General features: G+C 45.7%; 1 protein-coding gene across 1 annotated transcript; it reads left to right on the top strand.

Moving 5' to 3' along the window:
- The first annotated feature begins 4,942 nt into the window (after positions 1–4,942).
- LOC147007291 (uncharacterized) lies at positions 4,943–7,239 on the top strand. Its single transcript, XM_085867417.1, has one exon. It carries the CDS (start codon positions 5,185–5,187, stop codon positions 6,457–6,459), a length of 1,275 nt encoding a protein of 424 aa, XP_085723543.1. The 5' UTR covers positions 4,943–5,184; the 3' UTR covers positions 6,460–7,239.
- The last annotated feature ends 13,289 nt before the right edge of the window (positions 7,240–20,528 follow it).

Here is a 20,528-nt window from a genome sequence, read left to right as displayed (position 1 = left end):
GCAGGCAAATAACGCATAATGAGGTATCCACTGCCGGCAGTTAGCCGTTATCCTGAGAAAAGATCTCATCTGTTTCGTGGAAGTTGGCTTTAGCAACTTCAATATTGTGGATATACGTTCTGGAGAGATACGTCTGGTATCTTCCTTCAAAATGTGTCCCAGATATTTTACCTCCTGCTGGCAAAACTGCAATTTGTCCTTCGAGGCTTTGTGTCCTTTCTCTGCTTGGGCCGTTAGTACTGTCAGTGTCCTGTTTGCATGCTTTCTTTGATGTTGAGCAGATCAGCAAATCATCCACGTACTGGACCAACGTGGATTTATTTGATAAAAATGTCGTGCAGGTCGTCTTTCAATGCTCGAGAAAACAAGGTGGGACTCTCCGTGTATCTTTGCAGGAGCACAATCCAAGTATATTGCCTATCTCGATATGTGAACGCAAAAAGAAATTGCAACTCCGGGTCTATCGGTACGCTAAAGAAAGCTGAACAAAGATCGACTGCAGTATAGTAGGTGGAATTACTCGGAATGCTAGACAAGATCGTAGTAGGATTGAGGACGACAGGGTAGATTCTGGAGAGAGAGAAGGCTGGTACTATGCAGTCGTTCACGGCTCTCAGTACTTGCACAAATCGCCATGTCAATTTTCCTGGCTTCCACACCGGCAGGATTGGTGTGTTACGCTGGCTGATGGTGGGAATGATCGTGCCTTGCCTTAACAGCGCTTGCATTGTGGGAGCTATTCCTGCTTCCGCTTCTGCGCGCAATGGGTATTGCCGTTTGCGAGGCAGCCTTTTTTGTGGCATCAAATTTGATCTTTACTGGCTGCATGCTCTTAATTCGACCCACGTCATTAACATGCGTTGCCCACAAGCAAGCCGGAACCCGATCCAGGATTTCAGGTAATCTTTCCAACCCCGGTGTTTCTGGAAGGTCATCATCTCAAACACAGCTTTCACTGTTTCCTTGTGGCCTGACCAGCAAAATCCATCTCCTCCCAATTGCCAGAGCTCTTTCCCCTGTTCAGATTTCACCTGTTCAGTTCAGTCGTTTACCCTGTTCAGTTCAGTCGTTCCTGATGCCATCTTCATGTGGGCTATCGTGTGTTCTATGTCCTTTGCCTGGTGGCCTTGTGCCACTGCCAACATAACATGTGGTGTAACCCTAGACTGTTGGTTCCATAGTTTTAATTGCTCCTGCGTCAGACGCACCTCCAGGCCAATTCCTTGCTTCCCGATCCACATTGTTCCCAACGCTAGGTTAAAAATTTGGTTCAATTCCGAAAATGCTTCTCTCGCATAGTCACCTTCCTTTCGCGTCGCAGTCTGCTATGTAATGTAACTGAGTCTTTCCCATTCCCCAGTCCATGTGGTGTTGACTTACCCAGTCGCACACTTCCGGAACACTTCTCTGCAAGTTGCACACACACACACACACACACACACACACACACACACACACACACACACACACACACACACACACACACACACACACACACACACACACCTGTAAACGGTTTGACGCTTCACCGTCGATCAAGGTCCATCGGTATACAAGATTCTCTGTATTTTCCTGTAACAAAGTTAAAACAGTCACATGCGATTCATGGTGCATATCTAAATATGCTCCCTCTGGTGTGCACTTCCCTGTACGATTCAGTTTACATCATAGATCTCTCCCTAATAGATTAGTTGGCGTATCCGTTGTCATCAAAAATGCATGTTGTGCAGAGAAAGGCCCAACTTCTACACTTAGTTGTTCAGACAGTGGGATTGCCATAGCAATGCCCGATACCCCTACAACATTTACCTGCTCCCGCAACAAAGGTGCGTTTGGAAGATCACTCTCCCGAATAGCTGATTTTGTTGCCCCGGTATCCACAATGAAAGGAATTTTCCGTCCCTCTGTTGTCAAAGTTAGTTTAGGTTCATCACACGGTATGGAAGTCAACAAGGGTAATTCTGTTGATGGTTTTCCCATTCTCTGTCATTGGCACTGTGTAAACAAGTCCGGTGAAGGAGGGAACGAAGCAGCTGCACCAGCTGGTGTCTCCCACCTACCCTGGAGAAGAGGATTTACGTCCCCGCCCCGGCTCCCTGGTCGCGGTGGCCGTGTCTTTCCAGTCGGTCTATCCGAGCAAGCCGGTCCATTTGGGTTGTTTGGACACTCCCTCGCCCAGTGGCCCGTCTGCCCGCATGCTCTTCAGATCTTCCTGCGCATGTCTCAATGGCCACGCCCACGGCTCACACCATTATCGTGTGCATTATAATTCACATGTCTCCCTCTCGCACTCGCTCCCGGTCCGTTTATCTGCGCATGCATCAGTTTTGCTGTGGCTTCAGCATTACGTTGTTCAATCAGTGAATTACATTGATTTATATATGGCAGCATGTCCTTTACGTCTTTCATTTCCCATCCAATACATCTTCGTTTGACCACGGCTTGTAATTTTGCGGTCAATTCACTAATAAACGCATGAGCGAAACGGAACTCCTTTATCGTTTGCTAATCCAGAGTGAAGTTTATAAACACTTCGTAAACGCTCCAGGTAATCCAACGGATCTTCAGCAGACCGTTGTTTTCACGCTTGTATTTTTCCTCGGTCATTTTTAAGCAGGCGACTTCGTCACGGTTTCATTGAGTTTATTGATCCGTTCTGCGAGCTCGTTCGGGGTCGTGGGCGCCATGTCCGGCCAACCTGCAACTTGTTTTAGTTGTCGTAGCAACCCCTCGGGCACTATCAACTTTAAAAAAAAACATTCATGTCCACATAGGTTATCTTACGGCACTCCACGATCACTTGCAATTCTCGTTGGAACTTTTGCGGGTCCTCGCGCATTTTCGACATCTCCTTCGCAATCGCCCTCAATTCTGAACCCCATGGCCTATATGGCTTGCACACCTGTGGCCCCGGGGTAATCTCGCAATGGAAACGTACCCACCAGTGCCATCTCATCGTCCTCCCTCACAGCCTCTGCTGTGGCTCTTTGCGACCTGGTCTGCACCCCAACAGTACTACCAGGGGAATCCCTTTCTTGTCAATGTCACAGCATATTTTCTCTCATCGCTATCCGTAACCTCCACCTTTGGTACTCCTCCGGTTGCCCCACCCCCCCCCCCCCGGTCGCCCATCCTGCTCCGTACAGTCCTCGCCCTCTGCGTCCGGTACTTCGCCTTCTGCCGGTGGTGTAGTGGGGACTAATGCTGGGGCAGGACGAGGCCATCTATCCAACCGTCCCCTGTCGTTGCCATCAAAGTCCACGGGAGCTGCCTGCTGTTTCCTTCTCCCTCTTTCGTCGAGCCTCAAGGGCATCTGCGTGGTTGCTTTTATCAAATGATCTTTCAAATGCAGCAGCCGTGTCTTTTCAGTACTGTCTCGGCATTCTTGCATCCAGTCCATATACGCGCCCCAGTTTACTTATTTTGCGGCTTTCGTGTCCTTACCCTTCTCCTTAAGTTCTCCAAGAAATCGCGATCAAAAGGTACCGTTCTCTGGGAAACAAAACTTGCTGTTTTTTAAATGTTTTTTTGCAAACCTTGTCGAGGCTCGTGTGAGAGCTAACACACACTGCACAGCATGGGGGCATGAGACAAGAGGGGAGGGGGAAGGACAAAACAGTGGGGAAGAGAGACATTAGATCTGTGGAAGGTAGATGAATGGGATGGGGAACATGGAGAATAGAAGATGTACATTACAGGGACTTTCAGGAAGGAAAGCAGGGAATTTGAAGGAGGTGGGCTTGGGTGGATTATCGGGGGTAGAAAAGATCGAGGATTTGGATGGTGGATGAAAAGAGGTGGTGGTGAACAGCTGTTTTGAAGGCCTGGAGGGAAGAATGGGAATGAATAGAGTGAGGGAGTTTATTCCAAAGGCGGGAAAAAAAGAGGAATGAAAGAGTGAAGGTGAGCAGTGATTCGTGATTTTGGTAGTTTTACCAGAAGGGGATTGTTGGCGGACCTTGAGCGTCCTGCAGAAATATGGTGGGGACATATTGCAGACAGAGTCTGGGGGGAGAGACCAGAGAGGAGACGAAAGAAGACAGAAAGACCACCGACCTGCCTGTGGTGAGAGAGTGAGAGGCCCAAAGACGCAGCCTCATCACGGGAGATACTAATGATCCGAAATGCCTTGGTTTCCACAGCGTGAAGCCGAGAAAGGTGAGAGTCAGGAGCACCAGCCCAGAGGGGAGAGCTGTATTCCATCCGGCTGTGGACGAAAGCTTTTTATGTGGTCAGGAGCTCACATTGGCAGAGGAAGGATTGACACGACGGAGGACTCCCAGTCGGCGACTGGCTTTAGAAACCAGGATAGTACAGCAGATAAGCTCTCATATTTTAACAAATTGTGCATTTTATGAGAAAAGCATGAAATTTTTAGCATAGTTAGGTCATACCATAATGTTTATTTTCGGATGTGGAGGGAAGTCAGATTTGACCTCTGAAGCGACAGTGAGAGGTCAAATCCAAGATGGCCACGAGTCACCCGGGTCTAATGTTCAAACGCCCTTAATTTTGGAACGAGACTGCGCAGAAAAACATTTCCGTGTCATTTCTCACTAAATTGGGGATGCCCATTCATTTGGTGATACCTTTGAGAATGTCAGAATTCAAGGAAATGAATTTAGGTCAAGGTCAAAATTTATCAAAAAATAAGCAATCAGTTGAAATTTGCAAATGAATACCGAGTGGTGTCATTGTGGAAAATTTATGTATTTAGCCCCTCAGAGGGTGTGCTTGAGGCGGATGTGGCGCAGTTATGTATTGTGTATATCCATGCTTAGACCAGCTGGGTATAGATGCATTATCTGTAGAGTTCTATATTTTGTTGACCCTTACCAATAAAGAAATCCTGGTTATTGACATGTATCTAAGAAGATAGCCTCGATGTGAAATGTGGTATGGTAGTTGGTGCTTTCATTGTGTTTTTGTCTTTCAGAATCTTCTCTCCTGCCGTGATGATTTCGTCGCAACCATGCCGAAGCATCACTTCCTGATGGACCCTACCCAACCCTCTAAATCCAAGCAATCCAAGCCACCCCCAGCACTAACTGGGACATTTGTGTCCTCTACCAAGTAGGAACACATGAATCTTTGCAGTCCCCTCTCAGATCAACGAAACAGCCCGTTGATAGTGGCTATGCATCCCTGGCAGAAGACATTCTCCGGTTCCACACCCTTCAGCACATGCCAATGGACCTCCATCTGGAGCGATTGGATGACAGAAATGGCATGGAATCCACTCTGAAGGCACACGGGGCTGAGTGGCACAAGAAATGCCGGATAAAATTCAACAAAAAGGCGTTTGACGAGCAAAGTCGGGGAGAATTGACTACAGGACAACGAAGTACCTCTTCTGTGCACACTCTATCTGCTCACAGCCATCCAGAGTCAACAGAGCCTTCTTGTTTCTTCTGCAATGAGCCTGCTGTTTCTGAAGATTTACATTATGCATCAACCTCTAACATCGACACAAATGTGTGGAAGTGTGCCCTTGAACTTGAGGACACTGTTCTTTTGGCTAAGCTTGCAGCAGGGGACATGATGGCCATTGAGGCCAAGTACCATCACCACTGTCTGCGTTCACTGTACAACAGAGCCAGGCAGGCTGCACCCAAAGGCAATGGTGGAGATTCTTGCCTGCATGGCATAGCCTTTGCTGAGCTCGTGGCATACTTGGAAGACATGAACATTGATGAAGGCAGTGCTCCTGTGTTCAGACTGACAGACATCGCTCAGCTGTACAAGGTCAGACTGGAGCAGCTTGGTCTGACTGCAGCAAAACGGATTTACACCACCAGACTGAAAAACCGACTGCTTACTGCGCTTCCTGATCTGAGGGCACGTTCACATGGAAGAGACACAATTCTGAGTTTTGAGAAGGACATTGGACCAGCCCTCATGATGGCCTGTCATCATGACAGTGATGCCATGCACTTGATGCGAGCAGCACAGGTGGTGCGCAAAGAGATCTTTGACTCAAGTTTCTCCTCTGATGGGTCGTTCCAGGCAAATTGCCAGCAGGAGGCTGTGCCACCAGCCCTCTTGGCTCGAGTCAACATGATACTCGATGGGGCAAACATCGAGCATCAGACTCAGCTGGTACACACAACCACCACAAAACCTGCCCTCGCAATCTCCCAATTAATGGTGTTCAACAGCATAAAGCATGCACGGAACGTGGATTCGCCAAGCTCAGAACGTCATAGCCGCAGCCGAGAAACTCCACTCCCACTCTATCTGTCCCTCAAGATCCATGCAGTGACACGAAATCGAATGCCAGTTGACACACTGTTCAATCTGGGATTGTGTGTTTCCTATGACAGACTGTTGCAACTCACATCAGACATTGCCAATGGTGTCTGCCAGCGCTTTAAGGTGGAAGATGTTGTGTGTCCACCAAACTTGCGGCACGGACTGTTTTACTCATTTTGTTCACTCACGGGGAGAATTATTTTGTGATCATGTTCGGTGATCTACGCATCGAGATGGCTACGTTGAAGTGGCTGGACGAACGCCCTGATACAGGCTGACATTGCAAGTTCCGAACAGCAAATTCCTTCATACATGCCAGCCATGTCACCAAGACCTGCCATGCACACCAGGTCACAGCTGCAAGCCTTTATTCACTCTTCCAACAAGCTTACCGTGAAGACTGCACATCCGATGATACTGATGCCATGCAACCTGATAGTCCACCTTTTGAGGAGTGGTGCATACAGCGAACAAAGGCCAGTGTCCACTTTGACTACTGGCTAAAGACCTTGTCATTGGAGCTTCTCTTGCTGCGGTACATCAGGTCTCTTCGTGAAGGTAACTTCCAGCTGTACGTGGAATCCCTGACTCAGATCATGCCATGGATGTTCGCCCTCGATCACAAGCACTACTCCAGATGGCTTCCCGTACACATCCGTGACATGACGACTCTCTATGAAAAACACCCAGATGTCCTCTCAGAATTCAAATCTGGAAATTTTGTGGTGCGCAAAACCAGCAACAAGTTCTCTGCCATGGCACTTGACCAGTGCCATGAGCAGAACAATGCAATGGTCAAAGGTTCTGGTGGGGCTATTGGACTGACTGGCAATCCCTGAGCAATTCAGGGATGGGACAGGCACAACCATGATTCAAAGAAGGATGGAGGGATGTTTTCACATGATAATCTATTATGCCGCCCACACCTTAATCACATTCTATGTCATCCCGAGATCCTTTTAAATTTTTGGAAATAAAATTATTTGTTCCTTGAATGTGTAGATATAACTTTTCACATTGACAAAATAATGACAAAAAAGAACTCGTAGAGTGATGCATGGCAAAATGGAACGGAACTTGGGAGATCCCGTACCTCCGCCAGGCTGAACAGTTTACATTTGTATCCCACTGATACGTCGGATCTGAATTTGGACCTTAACCAAAACCGAATCGGCTTGTTCTTGTCACCTAACCAACTCATCCACGTAGTTTTGTCATTTGTCCACAACTTTTTAAAATATCATGCTATACATAGTTTTTGACGTCTCTCAATGAAGAATCGCTGAAGAATTCTCATGTCTTGATCCAGATTCAGATTTTCAGCAAAATCGAATAAATTGGTCCTTGTCACACAACCAACATGTCCACCAAGTCTAATCCAAATATATCCACAACTTTTTGAGAGAGCATGCAATCTCGATTTTATCCCCATCTCAAAATGGTGAAGAATCACTTGAAAAAATTAAATAATTGTCATATCTGGAACCAGATTCAGATCTTCACCAAAATTGAATCATTTTGTCCTTGTCGCACACCTTGCCTTCCCACCAAGTTTCGTCAGAATCCATTCCCAACCTCTTGAGACATTGTGCAATTCATGGCGTTTTCTTTCAATGGTGAAGAATCACTGAAACAATTTCTCGGATTCAAATCTTCACCACAATTAATTGTTGCTGTCCTTGGCCGGTGACCTACAAAAACAAAAAAATTCAGAGAGATTGCTTGAAAACTGCGGCCAAAAATCTGTAACCGACAGACAGACAAACACGACAGACCACCATACTTGGCAAAAAAAATGTTTTGCCTCGTAACAAATGACTGATCTATTTGTCGTAAAGTCATTTACTTCATCACAGAATCCATCAATCAGGCACAACAGCATCAGGGTGCCATGAAAGTGGTGACCTCTTGTCACCATTTCTATGATCCGTGAATAACTGCAATGTATAAATATACCATCAGAGATGGGGAATCCCCCACCATTGAATGAAAAAGGTCATACATATTCCAGATAATGAGGGAGGTGAATTGGAAACAGATACCATTTGGTCATCATCTCGAAAAAGTTCCCCAGGGGTGAGGAATGTCGTAACCAAAAATAATTGAAATCAGATGAGCGATTTTCCATTAATTACAAAAAACATTTTTTTTCAAGATGGCCGCCCCAGTCAGCCATCTTGGACCCGGCCACGCCCAAAATCAATCTGGTTCTTCCTTTTCAGGTGGTACATGTGTGACCAAAATTTCAAATCGATATGGCGAAAAGTTTATGAGTTATCGCACTCACAGCTATAAATGTTGACAGACGGACGGACAGCCGGACGACCTGGGTGACAACAAGATATCTGCACAGGTGATCTCTCCCATTATTGCAATCGTCATGCACCCCTGACTGAGCAGCAGATACAGCCCATTATTCATCAGGTGGGTTGAGCCTGTGTTGATTTTCATTATTTATGGTTTATTTTGTGGTTTAAAAACAGGATATTTTATATGAACAAGATTTGATGGAAACTCCAATTTTCAAAACCTCCCATTGAAACAAAACCATTTCATTCTTTCCAGGCGGCTTCTGCATTCAACTATATGCACAGCAAGAATCTCATGCACAGGGACATAAAGGTAAAACTAATCTACACAAAATGTCATGAGAATGTAGTCAGAGAAAGATATCTTTCAAAGACTATCATTGTGAGAAGTTTTTGTGTGGGAAAAGAGGAAATCGTGTTACAAATTCTGGAGCGCTTTCCTGGGATTATCTCATTTGGACTGCTTAGGATGAGGATGCACATAGGGAGACTGAGCACCGACTGTGAGAGGCCTTGTGGACCTTGGTGCACATTTATTGTCAATTCACTGGACAAGCTCACAAAAATTGTTGCAAAGTGTGGTTATACCTGGTGCACAGGAATCTGTTTTCCAAATTTTTTTCCCCAGGCTTATTTAATAATTCCATTATTTTTTGCTTCATTATTTTACACAACACCAGATAGGTGTACAAGCAGCAGAGAGGATCTCTGTCGAAGGTGAGGAAGGGCTGCTGAGGGCGGAGCATCTATGTGTGTGCCGTACGTGGGATAGACTTCAAAATGGGCGCTAAATGTGTGCTGAAGATCCCACGGTATCCTTCGAGAACTATTGGCGAGATATCACCAGCATATTGGACAATTTACAAATTCCTGCCCTTACCTTCAGGGGGTATTCCATCAGCAGTCCAGCCACACCCCCAGCCAAATATGAGACTCACAGCCTTGTGCTGCATGCAAAATGAGAGAAGGGTTGCCTGATGAGTTTTGCATTGGAGGGGGATCAATTAAGAAGACAGCTTGGAAAGACAAAGCCTGATAATATTATTCTGAAGAGAGGTGGCAGAGCAGATTAATGAGATATTAACCAATGGTTTCAATCGATGACCAGAGTCAGAGCTGGATGGATTGGAGAGAAGCAAATGTAACACCATTGTTTCAGGTTGACTTGAGAGAAGCAAGAAGATTGTCTCATTTGTCCTATTTTATCCTGAGATACACTGCAAGATTATTGAGAACTGTCAGACCCATTAAACCCTGTTACACATTTATGGCAATTCACTGGACAGGCTGGTGGTAATTATAACAAAGCCCTGTTTCCTTAAACTCAGTGTAGACCGTGGGCAGAAGCTGGCTATTGTCTCAACTAGCTGCAGTCAAACGACTGAAGGTTTCCATGTATTAACATTTTTATAATTTTACACTTGTTCCAATAGATCAAGCTTCTACTAAAAATAATGGTTTGCTCATCAGTGAAATATTTTTATTTAATACCTCACTCCAGGTGATTATCAGCCAATCAGAATGCTCTGTTCATTTGGCTCTGGGATAAAATCAAGATGGCGGCACCCAGTCCGTTGTGCGCTTGTCATCTGAAACGAGATGAAAATGGACCCGTTCTCCCATTTAAAGATGCTTCGTGGACAAAATTGGTTGAATGTCTGGATATATGGATCAGTCTTGACGGTTTGGAGAAGATAAATTGCTGAGAAATTCTGTGATATAAACCGTGAAACATCTGGATATCATCTTCGGTGCTACCAACGTTTTACTGACAAGAGGAGGATTGGTAAGTAAGATAGCCTCTGCACTACTAGATTAGTAGGTAGTCGGCCAAGAGGTACAATAATTACCTATCACATGTAATTTTGATGTACAGTACCTTCACATGGGTGTTTCAGGCTGGGGAATATACAGTGGGGAGAACAAGTATTTGATACACTGCCGATTTTGCAGGTTTTCCCACTTACAAAGCACGTAGAGGTCTGTAAATTTTATCATAGGTACACTTCAACTGTGAAAGACGGAATCTAAAACAAAAATCCTAAAAAACACATTGTATGATTTTTAAATAATTAATTTGCATTTTATTGCATGAAATAAGTATTTGATCACCTCCCAACCAGTAAGAATTCCGGCTCTCACAGACCTGTTATTTTGTCTTAAAGAAGCCCTACCATTCTCCACTCATTACCTGTATTAAATGCACCTGTTTGAACTCGTTATCTGCATAAAAGACAGCTGTCCACACTCAATCAATCAATCAGACTCCAACCTCTCCACAATGGGCAAGACCAGAGAGCTGTCTGAGGACATCAGGGACAAAATTGTAGACTTGCACAAGGCTGGGATGGGCTACAGGACAATAGGCAAGCAGCTTGGTGAGAAGGCAACAACTGTTGGCACAATTATTAGAAAATGGAAGAAGTTCAAGAGAACAGTCAATCTCCCTCGGTCTGGGGCTCCATGCAAGATCTCACCTCGTGGAGCCTCAATCATCATGAGAAAGGTGAGGGATCAGCCCAGAACGACACGGCAGGACCTGGTCAATGACCTGAAGAGAGCTGGGACCACAGTATCAAAGAAAACCATAAGTAACACACTATGTCGTCATGGATTAAAATCCTGCAGCGCACGCAAGGTCCCTCTGCTCAAGCCAGCGCATGTCCAGGCCTGTCTGAAGTTTGCCAATGACCATCTGGATGATCCAGAGGAGGAATGGGAGAAGGTCATGTGGTCTGATGAGACCAAAATAGAGCTTTTTGGTTTAAACTCCACTCGCCGTGTTTGGAGGAAGAAGAAGGATGAGTTACAACTCCAAGAACACCATCCCAACCGTGAAGCATGGAGGTGGAAACATCATTCCTTGGGGATGCTTTTCTGCAAAGGGGACAGGACAACTGCACCATATTGAAGGGAGGATAGATGGGGCCATGTATCGCGAGATCTTGGCCAACAACCTCCTTCCCTCAACAAGAGCATTGAAGATGGGGCGTGGCTGGGTCTTCCAGCATGACAACGACCCGAAACACACAGCCAGGGCAACTAAGGAGTGGCTCCGTAAGAAGCATCTCAAGGTCCTGGAGTGACCTAGCCAGTCTCCAGACCTGAACCCAATAGAAAATCTTTGGAGGGAGCAGAAAGTCTGCGTTTCCCAGCGATAGCCCCGAAACCTGAAGGATCTGGAGATCTGTATGGAGGAGTGGGCCAAAATCCCTGCTGCAGTCTGTGCAAACCTGGTTAAGAACTACAGGAAACGTCTGATCTCTGTAATTGCAAACAAAGGTTTCTGTACCAAATATTAAGTTCTGTTTTTCTGATGTATCAAATACTTATTTCATGCAATAAAATGCAAATTAATTATTTAAAAATCATACAATGTGTTTTTCAGGATTTTTGTTTTAGATTTCGTCTTTCACAGTTGAAGTGTACCTATGATAAAAATTACAGACCTCTACGAGCTTTGTAAGTGGGAAAACCTGCAAAATCGGCAGTGTATCAAATATTTGTTCTCCCCACTGTATGTCTAATTTTGAGCCAAATCTGGTTTATGATTTGATTGGGGAAAAGCAGTTTGTGATTTTTTTTTAGATTGAGTCAATGAGACGCCATCTCACACTGGAGGGAACGGTGAGTGCATTATCTCGCATGATTCTGTCTCACACTGTCGGAGAATGGTTCGTGCATTATCTTGCATGATCCTGTCATAAGGCCAAAAAAAAAAATGTTGCATTGGCGTAACGGGTCACTGAAAAATAGGGTAGGTCGGTCGGGATCTTTTTTTTTTTTTTCCTAATAAATCCCTCCCAAAATCTCCCCCGGCTCGAGTGCCACCCTTTTTGTCGGCGGGTTCTGTCCGAAACACTTCCGGGTTTTTGCGATCGCGATCGCAATCAACAAGATACTTGAAAACGATAGCAAAACAACAAAAATAGCAATAAAATAGGGTCGGCAAAATTTTTCGAGAGCAAAAAAACAAAAAAAAAACGTAGGGTCGGCGGAATTTTTAGGGTCGGGCGGGTTACGCCAATGCAACATTTTTTTTTTTTTGGCCTAATGGCATTGACTTGGACTGGATTCGGCAATCAAAAATTCACATCATTTTTCCAATTGAATCGAAGCAAATCAACCATGGGCTGGTTTCATGAAGCTTCCCAAGCTGGCTGTGTCAACTAGCGAGATGGCGAAGTGGATAAATAATCTGCTTGATAATTCAGAGGTCCTGGGTTTGAATCCCACCACTGGATGGGATTTTTTCAGTGTACTCTCAGCCTCAGTTAACTCAGCTGGGAACTAGAGGGGGAGCACTCGGGAGAGTGCAAAACCTCTGCCGCCAATACTGCTGGGTCACTCAAGTGAACCTTATATCTTATTCATTAAATATGATGTCAACAGTGCTGACAGTTATAATTCTTTTCTCCAACATTTTTTTTTTGGGGGGGGGGGTTGGAAATCACTTAAAACATGTAGAAATGCAAAAAAAAAGAAATCGAAATTTTGTTGAAAAAAAAGGTTGCAAAAATTTTTTTTCTCGAACAATTTTTTTGGGGGAGGGGGGGGGTTGGAAATCACTTAAAACATGTGGAAATGCAAAAAAAAAGGAAATCGAAATTGTTCAAAAAAAATTGCAAAAAATTTTTTCTCAATTTTTTTTTGGGGGGGGGGGGTTGGAAATCACTTAAAACATGTAAAAATGCAAAAAAAAATTCTCTAACAATTTTTTTTTGGGGGGGGACCAAGTCCAAAATCTCATGGCATGATCCTTGGACCATACCTAACCCCCCCACCAAGTTTCGTCGAAATCCGTCAAGGAGTTTTTCCGTAATACTGTTCACAAACAAACAAACAAATAAAACCATCTTGCCAAAAGGTGACCACGTGTGACTTCTTAAAGGTCACACTGAGGTGAACAGAGCTGCTATCCACCAGGAGCGACTCGTTGAGGAATATCTGCCTACGAGAGATTCCGATGAGAATCGTTCTACAGAGTAACCATGAAAAATATGCGTTTGCCTCATAATGTCACCAAATGACGTCATAATGTCTCAAGTTTGACATATCTAGAAAGCACTCATCGAGGTGTTCAGTTTGAGGTACTACACGATATGGTTCCTAAAACTTGAAAATTTGACCTTGGGGTCAAATATGTTTGACCTGAGGCGCTAACCATGAAGGTCAAGGCCAATCGCCACCAAAAACTAATCAGCTGAGCGCCAGACCATATACTACATTCCCATAAAGTTTGGAGATGATTCGATTAAAATGACTCAAAAAAATAAGGGTTTCGTCGACCTCCGTGATTTACCGCAAAGTGACCTTGACTTTTGACCTTGACCTATATGTGTGCTGAAGAGTATTGTAATAATACTACGATATGTGTACCCACAAGAGTTTCCGATGAGAATTGTGCTCTACAGAGTGATATAAAGGTGAAAAATCCAATGATTACAGACAAACAAACAAAAAAAAAACTTACCAAGTAACAGATCTTGCAAAAACTTCGTTTTGGCAAGATAACAAACAGAAAGGGATGAAAACAGGAACCTCCGATCTTCGATGGCGGAGGTTAATGAGTACCTGGCATATAGGACAGTGAACATATTGTTACGGCTGTGGAAATTCGCAAACCAACATTCAGGTCCCATGGGTGAGATATCTCTTAAGTACATGTGTAGTTAGCCCAAATCCGTTGTCTAGAGGAAATTTATGTGATTCATTCGGGCTGCGATCCTTTGAGATAGCCGTTTTTCTTTTTCTATTGTTATTTTAAACGACAAACCTCCCCGCAAACAACAACCGCCACCAACTACGCCACAACGCCAACCACGCTACAATTACACTCACAACAACCACCACCATCTTTGCCACGACCCCCGCTGACGAACGCCATCCTCCACGGTCCACACTACGATGGTTTCTGCGTTGGAAACCGTCGAGAACGCAAGGAGGGAAAGAAGAAGGCACAACGATGGCGCGTGGATTTTTCCCACCTGTTTTTCCCGTCTGACTTCCCCGCGCTTTGGAGTGGCGGAAGAGCGATGCAGGTCAAAGGTCAAAGGTGAGAAAAGGTGGGGCGCTCTTTTTGGGGGGGAATAATGCTCTGGCTCCAAGCCAAAAACTGACTCCCTCGGCCCCCGGACGGAGCGGGGTGGAGGGAAAGCGTGAGGGCACGCCCCCTTCGAGAAGCTTCTCCAAGAAGCTCGAGGGGAGGCAGAGCCGAAAACGGGGGCGGAGTGAAGGGCGGAGCCCCGGGCTATTAAAGTCGGACACGGGCGGAGCGCTTTTGGGTGGTGCTCTTGCTCTCTTCGTCCTCTTCCGCTCTTCCGGCTCGCTCTTCGTGGTGACTGCTGGTCTGGTCTTCTGTGGGGCGGTCCCGAGACCCCGCTGGCGGGACGGAGCGTCTGCCATTCCACACACTGCGACCTCGAGCAACGACGTTCCCCCCCCCTTCTATCCACGCTGGGATAGCGCCGGAAATCCCGTCCGTGGCGTCGAGCGGCCAACACGTGCCGGCGTGAGGCATGCCGGAGAGGACTCGCCAACCACGCCAGGGCACGGAGTCTCGGCCAGATGCGACCACGCCGACGGACGTGGGAGAGGGACTCGACGGCCCCAAAGGGAAGTCACCATTTTCTTTTTGGGGTTTTTGTATGGATGTGTGGTGGCGCCGTGTCTTGGAAAGTAGAACTGTTTAAGTGTTGCCGTGTGTCGGTCTTATTCGGTTGTAGCTCTGCATTGTTTCTTTTGTTTTCACTGTAATATGTGCATTTTTTGTGGCTGTATATACGTGCTTTCCGTGTGTCGCGTAATAAATGTGCATTGTGTGAACTGTTTTCCCGTTTCGCTTCGTCCTTTCTTCAATTGAATCTCCATCCTACTTCACGTAAGGGGTTCGTAGTGGGCTTAATACGCCCGGTAATTAATCTGAACTGTCCAGGTCGACGATAACACCGCTCGGTTATCCCGATAGCACGGAACGGACCGCTTAAGCGGTTCGTGTCCGGAGTCGGCCTGCGGCGAGGTACGATCGCCCGGTCGACCATCCGCACAGGTACTTGGGGAGATCGAATTTGGCGAGCAACCCTATCCTGCGCGGGTGGGCAATTGGCACGGTCGTGGTGGGGTTAAACCCCCACCCGTGACGAGCTCCCGACGTTGTTCTGAGAGGGTCACGACAGAATTGTCCGTTCCGGTGGGCGAGGCGGCCGCCATTCGAGTCGAGCGGCCGATCGCACGCCGGCGGGCGCAAATTTGCAACAATATCTTGATGTAACGAATGATCGATCAGTTCATGTGCTGAAATCATCAGCAGGGCTGTGCTCCATGGAGGAGTTGGATAGTACTGCAGTGAACAGGTATGGCCAGGAATAATAATCAGCATTGTAAAGCGCTTTGAGTGGAGTGAATTCTCTGGCTTTGGCGGAGAAAGACCCATATTATTATATGATGATTTTTCTCATTTTTATAGGTCAAGGTATGACTAGAAAAGAGAAAGGAAAACTCCACCCACCCAATATAGATGAACTGACCAGCTGTGCATCAAATGATGTCCAGAATGATGAAGAACCAACAAAATGTATTTCCCTCTGCATTTGTTCTGTTCTGCATTTGTTGATTTCTGCATTTCTGATTTCTGCAAAATGTTCTGCATTTGTTGATTTGAGTATTCCCAGCAGAACACCTCGACGATCAGCTCATGTACTTCCATGCAAGTGCATCCATTTGCCAGCAAACTAAAACGATTGTTGGCTTTGATCGGAAACAGAACACTGAGAAACTGGTTTCATGTGAGACAGATGCAGGAAACCTACTCCAAGCTGCTGAATTCAAAAATGATCAGCGGATACGAACGCAAATTGGAGATATGGATCCTGTATGTATTGAGCTACGGTATCATTCCTCATGTTATCAACTCGATGTCAACTGCCTCAGTGTGAAGGAGAAATCTGTTAGGGTGCTGACAGATTCCTTTGACCGATTTTGTGTGGAGATTATTGAGCAACGGATTATTGATGGTGGTGAAGTCATGACAAAGAAAACATTGACCAAACTATTCATAAAAAGTGCCGCTAACTGAAGAGGTTGACATCAGTGGCTATCGTAGCTATCAACTTGAGGCTAGGCTGGTGAAGAGGTTCCCAAACTTACAGTTCACTTCTCTTAAATCTTGTGCAAGTGAACTTGTTCTCCTGCCTTCTGTTGCACATAAAGCAACTGTCAGCACAGTCCTGGCTTACTCCCACTCTGAATCCATGAGTTCACAATCGGAAGCTGAAGGAGAGTGCACTTGCAACAAAACCAAGCATGAGGAGTATGCACAGCTATACCGTTCTGCACTGTGCCTACAGAACACTGTCCGCTCTGTTAAGGGACTGGTCAATTGGCCGCCAACTGCCTTGTCTGACTTCTGCCTTATGTTCAGACATTATTCTGCCGGAGCTGTTGAAATTTCTTGCCTGGTGTACTGTTTTAACAGACGATTTCACAGAAGACAGTCACAATTAAAAGTTATGACAGCATGAGAAAGCTCCTGGCTATTGCTCAAGACATCATTGCACTGTCCTCTAGTGGCCGGAAGCTTATGCCGAAGCAAGTCGCATTTGGTATGACAGTTCGTCATTTGAGTGGTTCTGCAAAGATCCAGCAGTTGTTGAACAAATTCGGCCATTGTGTCTCGCATTCAACAACACTCGAGCATGACACAGTCCTCGCCACACAGCAGCTCCAACGAGCGAATGATATACCTCCAGGATTCAAGAAAAAGTTATTCACAACATTGGTGTGGGATAATAACGACTTCGGCGAGGAAACGCTCAGGTATTTTCATAAGTTTTCAACATTTTCCCTGGTCTATGGGTCGTCATGAATTCTCTGTCCAAGAAAAGGTGTAAAACATTAAGTTGCATTTTTGTCCATGTTTGCAGGTAAAGGAACCACACATAACACGGATGGGATAATTCAGACAAGCGACGGCAATACCGAAACCTCTGTCACACGGCTGAAATCACTGCCCTCACTGCCCCGTAATCGGAAGCGGATGATGCAGGCGCCTGACTTCGACATATCATACCATCATCCAAAACCACGATGTGGACCGGATCAATTCAAAGGTATATTTATATGATGTAACAACGCAAAATTGGATAAATTAATACAATGCTTGCTGACCACAACAGGGAAAGAGGTCTACCCAAAAGCGCATGCGTGCGTATAGAGGGAGGATCGTATCCCCATCACATACACACATTTCTTTCCACTGCAAACAACTCGGTCTGACTCTGGATTTGAATTATTAGTCATTTTTTTCAGGGATGGAAGCTGATCTTGACAGGAAGATGGATATGCAGGAGCGAGGTAGACTTGTAGATCACGCTGTCTGGCTGTGCAAGATAGCCAAGATGCCGAGGTTCGTGAAATGTAATGGCATGAAAATATCAGTTACGAGATTTATGTCGAACTTGTGTTATATTATTTTCATACTGTGACAAAGTCCATTTCCTATCTTCCATGTATAAAACCAAACCTCTTCATTGCATATCTCGGATAATTACATTAATTCGTCTGGCAAATGGGTTATGTAATTAAGTGGGCTAGACTGTACATTAACAATGACAACTGTCTGTCCATTTTCAGTCCAAGGACATGCTCCCGGGTGGACAGGCTGCAGCCAGATGTTGACCAAGCCTTCAACCGCACTCAGTAAGATCGGTTATCTTCCAGTCATTGACGTGAGCCCACCGACCTCTCGACTATAAACGCTATTCTGCAGAGGAGTTCTCAGATAGCGGGAGATCTGGACGTTCCATCCGTGGTTCTGGTTATGGATCAAGCAATTTATGCGAAGGCCCAAGAAATTCGGTGGCAAACTTCGCTGGACATGAAGACACAACTGATTCTTCGATTGGGAGAATTTCACACCGCCATGGCCTTTCTTGCTGTCATCGGCAAAAGGTTTCATGACGCAGTTCCCCATGACATTGCCTTCGAGTCTGGAATTGTCACTGAAGGGTCGATAAACACAGTGCTGAATGGTCATCAGTACAACTGAAGCCTACAAAGCCACAAAATCATCGCTGAGGCCATGCACCGTCTGCAATTGCATGACTATCTCGAGCAACTGCCGGAATCAGGACTTGACGCTGCCTTCGGACTGATAGCATCCATCCGATACAGTTTCCCTGGGAGGTTCATGGAGTGCATCAACCAACAGTTGGAATGTCAATTTCTCGAAGGTTACCAGACATACATTCTGGAAAAGTGCAATGACAATGTAACATATGCATTCTGGACATCTTACTTTGAAATGGTTGAACTGTTACCACTGTTCATACGAGCTACAAGGGAAGGCGACTGGCAACTCCACTTATCATGTGTCCGCGATACGATTACGTGGTTCTTCTCGGATGGAAGAATTAATTACTCCAGATACCGTCCTCTCTATTAGCTTGAAATGAGAGATCTGGAGCGTACTCATCCTGGCATTCATGACAAATTGATGGCTGGGAAGTTTGCGGTCCAGCGCCAGCAGCATCATGGATTTGCAATGACCCCTTGTGATCAGATTATTGAACAAACGTTCAATCGTGATTCCAAAACAAAAGGGGGCGTGGCCGGCATTACCCTCAACAAAGGAGCAGCACATCGATGGATACTTGCTTATCCAGAGCGAGCCATGATTGCTTGTGCCTGCTTCTTGTCTGGAAAAACTAAGGACCCTTCTACTGATAACGCAACCGGAGCTGAACAAGCCTCAAATGAAGAAAAATGAGCAGGCGGTTTCCGGGTGTGATGGCGATGACAGAAGGCTTCACAAATCCATTTTGCGGTGAAGATGGAGATAAACAGCTGTGGAATATTTCTTCAGGCACTGTGGCTCCAGACGTGGTAAAATCGGACCTACTCTCTGCACATCGGTATGGCGAAGAAACCTTCAAAGAATACATCGGGGAGCATTTACTCAATGGCAAAAAGGATGTCTTTGACAAACTGTCTCTGCCAAAGAGGAAAACTTTCTCTGATCTTGGAAAGAAAGTTAAATCTAACGTCTCTCTCACAAATGCGTCTGTGAAGGAAAATAGACACCTGTTGGTTATCGCTCAGGAGAAAGGGCTGGACCGAAAGATCGTGGCTACTTATCCTTTATGTTCCGTGCCGTTGGCATTCGCAAACTATGATGATTCGCTGACTAAGACTGACAAGGCAGCACTCGTGAAAGAAATCGAGAGGTGTGCAAACGGCTGACTTTTCTGAAGGGAGCACTGAAGTGAGCAGAGAGACGGTTGTCATTGTGGAAGCAATGGCAATGATTCAACAGCGACACCAATTTCCTGAAACATGCAGTAACTTTGCAGACTCAATACTCAACCAGCTGATTTCTCTTTCCCGGAAACATCATGCCAAACGAATAGATTTCGTAATTGATCGGAACAGAGACGTGTCGATCAAAAGTGGAGAGCGAGAGAGGAGAGCTGCAGTGGATCAAAGTGGAGTCCATATAGCCCGAAGTGAACAAAAGATGCCCAAACAGATGAAGAAATTCCTCGCCTGTAACGAGAATAAGGACGCCTTACTGGTATTCATGGTCGAGGAATGGAAGCAATCCAAGTGAGAAATTATTGGTGATGTTCAGCTGTTTGCTACATGTGCGAACTGTTATTATAAAGTATATGTAGCCCTTGATGGAGTTGTCACGGTTGAAGATTTCCCCGAGCTTCGTTCCGATCATGAGGAGGCAGATACAAGGATCGTTCTCCATGCAAGTCATTCGTGTCAGTCCAGCAGACAGCCGCTGGAAATCATCATCCGCTCACCAGACACCGATGTGTTTGTCCTCGGCATCTATGTGGCCTCTATATGGTCCGCTCACATTCCATTGCATTTGACGATCGCAACACGTACACGAGTCGTCAACATCACTGAAATCAGTCGGAATCTTTGCCCCGATCGTGTTGGAGTGTTTTGTCGGCTTTC

The sequence above is a fragment of the Eptatretus burgeri genome, unplaced genomic scaffold (genome assembly GCF_056783735.1).
Source record: "Eptatretus burgeri isolate ZD-2024b unplaced genomic scaffold, Ebu_testis_v1 Ebu_testis_scaffold_345, whole genome shotgun sequence".
NCBI classification, from domain to species: Eukaryota; Metazoa; Chordata; class Myxini; order Myxiniformes; family Myxinidae; genus Eptatretus; species Eptatretus burgeri.
The sequence above is the reverse complement of the archived record's forward strand: the minus strand, read 5'-3'. Positions and strand labels throughout refer to the sequence as shown.